At 56.3% G+C, this 1,111-nt stretch overlaps 1 protein-coding gene across 1 annotated transcript in view; it reads left to right on the top strand.

Annotated features, from left to right (window-relative positions):
- The first annotated feature begins 214 nt into the window (after positions 1-214).
- The window catches only part of LOC116067810 (elongin-A3 member D-like), a 1,799-nt gene continuing 902 nt past the window's right edge, over positions 215-1,111 (top strand). The window contains 1 exon segment of the mRNA XM_031336853.1: positions 215-1,086. Within this exon segment, the coding sequence (XP_031192713.1) occupies positions 215-1,086 (872 nt within the window).

The following is a 1,111-nucleotide window of genomic DNA, read 5'->3' as shown; positions in this document are numbered from 1 at the left end:
TAGTGAGGAAGAGGCGTGGCCTAACTTCCACTCAGCAGGTGCAACTCTAAAAGGGAGATGCAGAGAGAGGAGAGATGCACTAGGCTGTGGGCCTCTATCTTTACATGTCCTCCCTCTACTCAGGAGACCACACACCTGACTAGAGGCAGAGCAGGAGCTGAGTGGAGCTTGCACGTTGATCTCAGAAGGTCCGATCCTGTCCTTGACAGTGGATATGGAGGCAGGCTCTCAGGCAGGTGTCCTGCAGAAGCTCCTGGATCGCCTTTGCCAGGAGATCGACCAAGGAAAGACATACAAATTTCTGAAGGAAATGTCTTCGGTTCCGATTCTGTGCGACAGCCTGGCAGAGATTGACTTCAGACAGACCATCAAGACCTTGAAGAAACACCAGCTGCTCTGCGCCTTTGTGAAGGACTTGGTTGCCAAGTGGTCCCCTGGGTTCCTGCCTGGAACCCAGCCTCAGGGGGCCCAGCAGGACTTTGGCTTGAAGATGGACCTCAGCACAGCCGGCCAGAGCAACTCTCCAGAACAGAAGGCCCAGGAGCAAGCATCCCAAGAACCACGAGGAGATGGGAGAGAGGACTTCTTTGGGCTCAGCAGGGTCAGCTCTGGCCGGACGTCTTGCCTGAGCCCAAGCCGAATATCACAAGCAAGGTCTGACCCACAGGCATCTCACATTCGAAGCCTGGATGCAGGAGAAAACTGCTGCCCAGAGCAGCAGCTAGATGGCCAGAACATGGTGCAGGTAGGAACGTCCAGGGCAAGCCTGGGAGAGTCTTGGCTTCCTGAAGGAGCCAAGCCCATCTCCAGAAAGCCAGGGGAGCGCAATTGGCCTGTGTCTGGTGGACCCAGAAAGTGCCAGCCACAAGACGGCTGGGAAGCAGAGGAAGCCCCTGGAGCTGGTTCCTTGTGGCCTTGCCTCAACTGTGAATGCTGCTCTCATTCCTCGTTTGGGTGCCCATACTGCAAGAGGAAGAGGGAACTCCACTGTCGGGCAGAGGCCCAGAGGCCTCCTCCAAAGGCTCATCGAGGTGAGTCTCGAAGCTCCAAGGATCCAAGTCCCATTGCTTCCTGTGCCATTGCAGAGTCTCACTCCAGTGGCAAAGCCTGC

The sequence above is a fragment of the Mastomys coucha genome, unplaced genomic scaffold (genome assembly GCF_008632895.1).
Source record: "Mastomys coucha isolate ucsf_1 unplaced genomic scaffold, UCSF_Mcou_1 pScaffold22, whole genome shotgun sequence".
Taxonomy (NCBI): domain Eukaryota; kingdom Metazoa; phylum Chordata; class Mammalia; order Rodentia; family Muridae; genus Mastomys; species Mastomys coucha.
This window is presented reverse-complemented; position numbering and strand designations above follow the sequence as displayed.